The 1666-nt window shown below is 24.0% G+C and overlaps 1 protein-coding gene across 1 annotated transcript; it reads left to right on the top strand.

Moving 5' to 3' along the window:
• Window positions 1-22: 22 nt before the first annotated feature.
• Window positions 23-568, top strand: EIN_011250 (hypothetical protein; the record flags this gene model as incomplete). Its single annotated transcript, XM_004261282.1, has 1 exon — window positions 23-568. One exon carries the CDS (start codon window positions 23-25, stop codon window positions 566-568), a length of 546 nt encoding a protein of 181 aa, XP_004261330.1.
• Window positions 569-1666: the final 1098 nt, after the last annotated feature.

Here is a 1666-nt window from a genome sequence, read left to right as displayed (position 1 = left end):
CAAAACTTCAATTTGTGAACGCATGATTTTAAACAAATATGGTTCCAATGAAAATTTTCCGAATTTTGATGTTTACAAAATACACATACATATTGACAAAACACTATATAACACTGAAATTTATGAAAGTAATGCGTCAGATGATTATACGGTACACCAAATGTGTGACGATTATATTAAAACATGTGATGGGTTTGTCATTGTTTATGCAATAAATTCACGCACTTCATTTATTGAAGCAAACAATTATAGAGAAAGAATATACAAATTACGTAATATTAAAGAAAATGTACACTTGCCAATTCTTTTTGTTGGAAACAAAAGTGATCTGGAGATACAAAGAACTGTTGACTATGTAGAGGCAAAAGCATTAGCAATAAAATGGAATGTCGGGCTTATTGAATCTTCAACAAAAACAAATCAAAACATCATGGCTCTATTCCAGATGATTTGTGAAGATGTTGTTGCGTCGACAAATAATAATACAACGGTTGTAATCGACAAAAATACAAATAGTGTTGTCAATGAACAACAAAAATATGTATTACACAAATGTTGTTTAGTTTAAGTGATTTTTTTGTTTAATTCGTTTTGTTACTTCTAAATAAATCTAATGTATTTTAGTTAATTTAATTTCATGTTTTTACTTTTTTCTTTTTTCTTTTATTTTTATATTTATAATTACAACTATAAATTACTACTGAACCAATATAATTATTTAAAAAATATAGTGAAAGCACAATCAGGTTTTTTATTCATTTCTTGATTCTTTAAAAGAAATCAAATAAACAAATGGCCACAAATCAGGTTTTTTATAAAAAATCCTAACCATGGTGAAAGGTGTTTATTTGTCGTGAATCCAAAAGAGAAAGGTTTCTATTTGTGTAAATGCAAGAATTAATTGGACAATTCTTTTTGATTAAAAATTTGGGTTTTAATTGAACAAAAATTACATATCAGAAAATTATAAATTTAATTGTCGTACATCATAACGATTAGCCATAGCGCGACAAGTAAGCAAGTTCGACAATTATAATAACGACAAATAAACGTCTTTGATAGTATTATCTATATGGTCGACATTATATTTAAATAATATGTAACTGATATAATAAAACATATTTATAGTAATGTAATTTTAACATTTTGAACATATATTTTTATAATTGAAATTTTTATATTATATTTATTTATTTTTTTTAGGTTTGTTCTATTATCATTAAAAAGGCTGAAAAAACTGATGTGATTGGGGGACATCTCGTAACTTGGACAATTGGTAACTTCAACATAAAGTTCAAAAAATATATTTTTCGATGTTTTATTTTTATTTTTTTTATTAATTTTTTTTCTCGGCAAAAAATATTTAATTATCCATTAAAAATAAAAAAACCAAAATTGTTATTCAGAAAAAGTTTATAAATTTTTTATGTATTCTTTGTTGAAAAGATCGAATTGTACAATAAACTATCAACCAAATGTTCATAGCGATTGATTAAAACACAATAATGTCTCAGTTAATATTCGTTACTTTGGAATGATAAATCGTTAATCTAAATATATATATATATATATATATATTATCGATATGTCAATTTCATCATCATATATTTAATTTGATATATTATGATGGATATCATATTTATTTCTGTGTTATCAAGAATGTTAA

This window comes from Entamoeba invadens, assembly GCF_000330505.1.
Source record: "Entamoeba invadens IP1 unplaced genomic scaffold scaff_1105074725169, whole genome shotgun sequence".
Classification (NCBI taxonomy): Eukaryota; Evosea; order Mastigamoebida; family Endamoebidae; genus Entamoeba; species Entamoeba invadens.
This window is presented reverse-complemented; position numbering and strand designations above follow the sequence as displayed.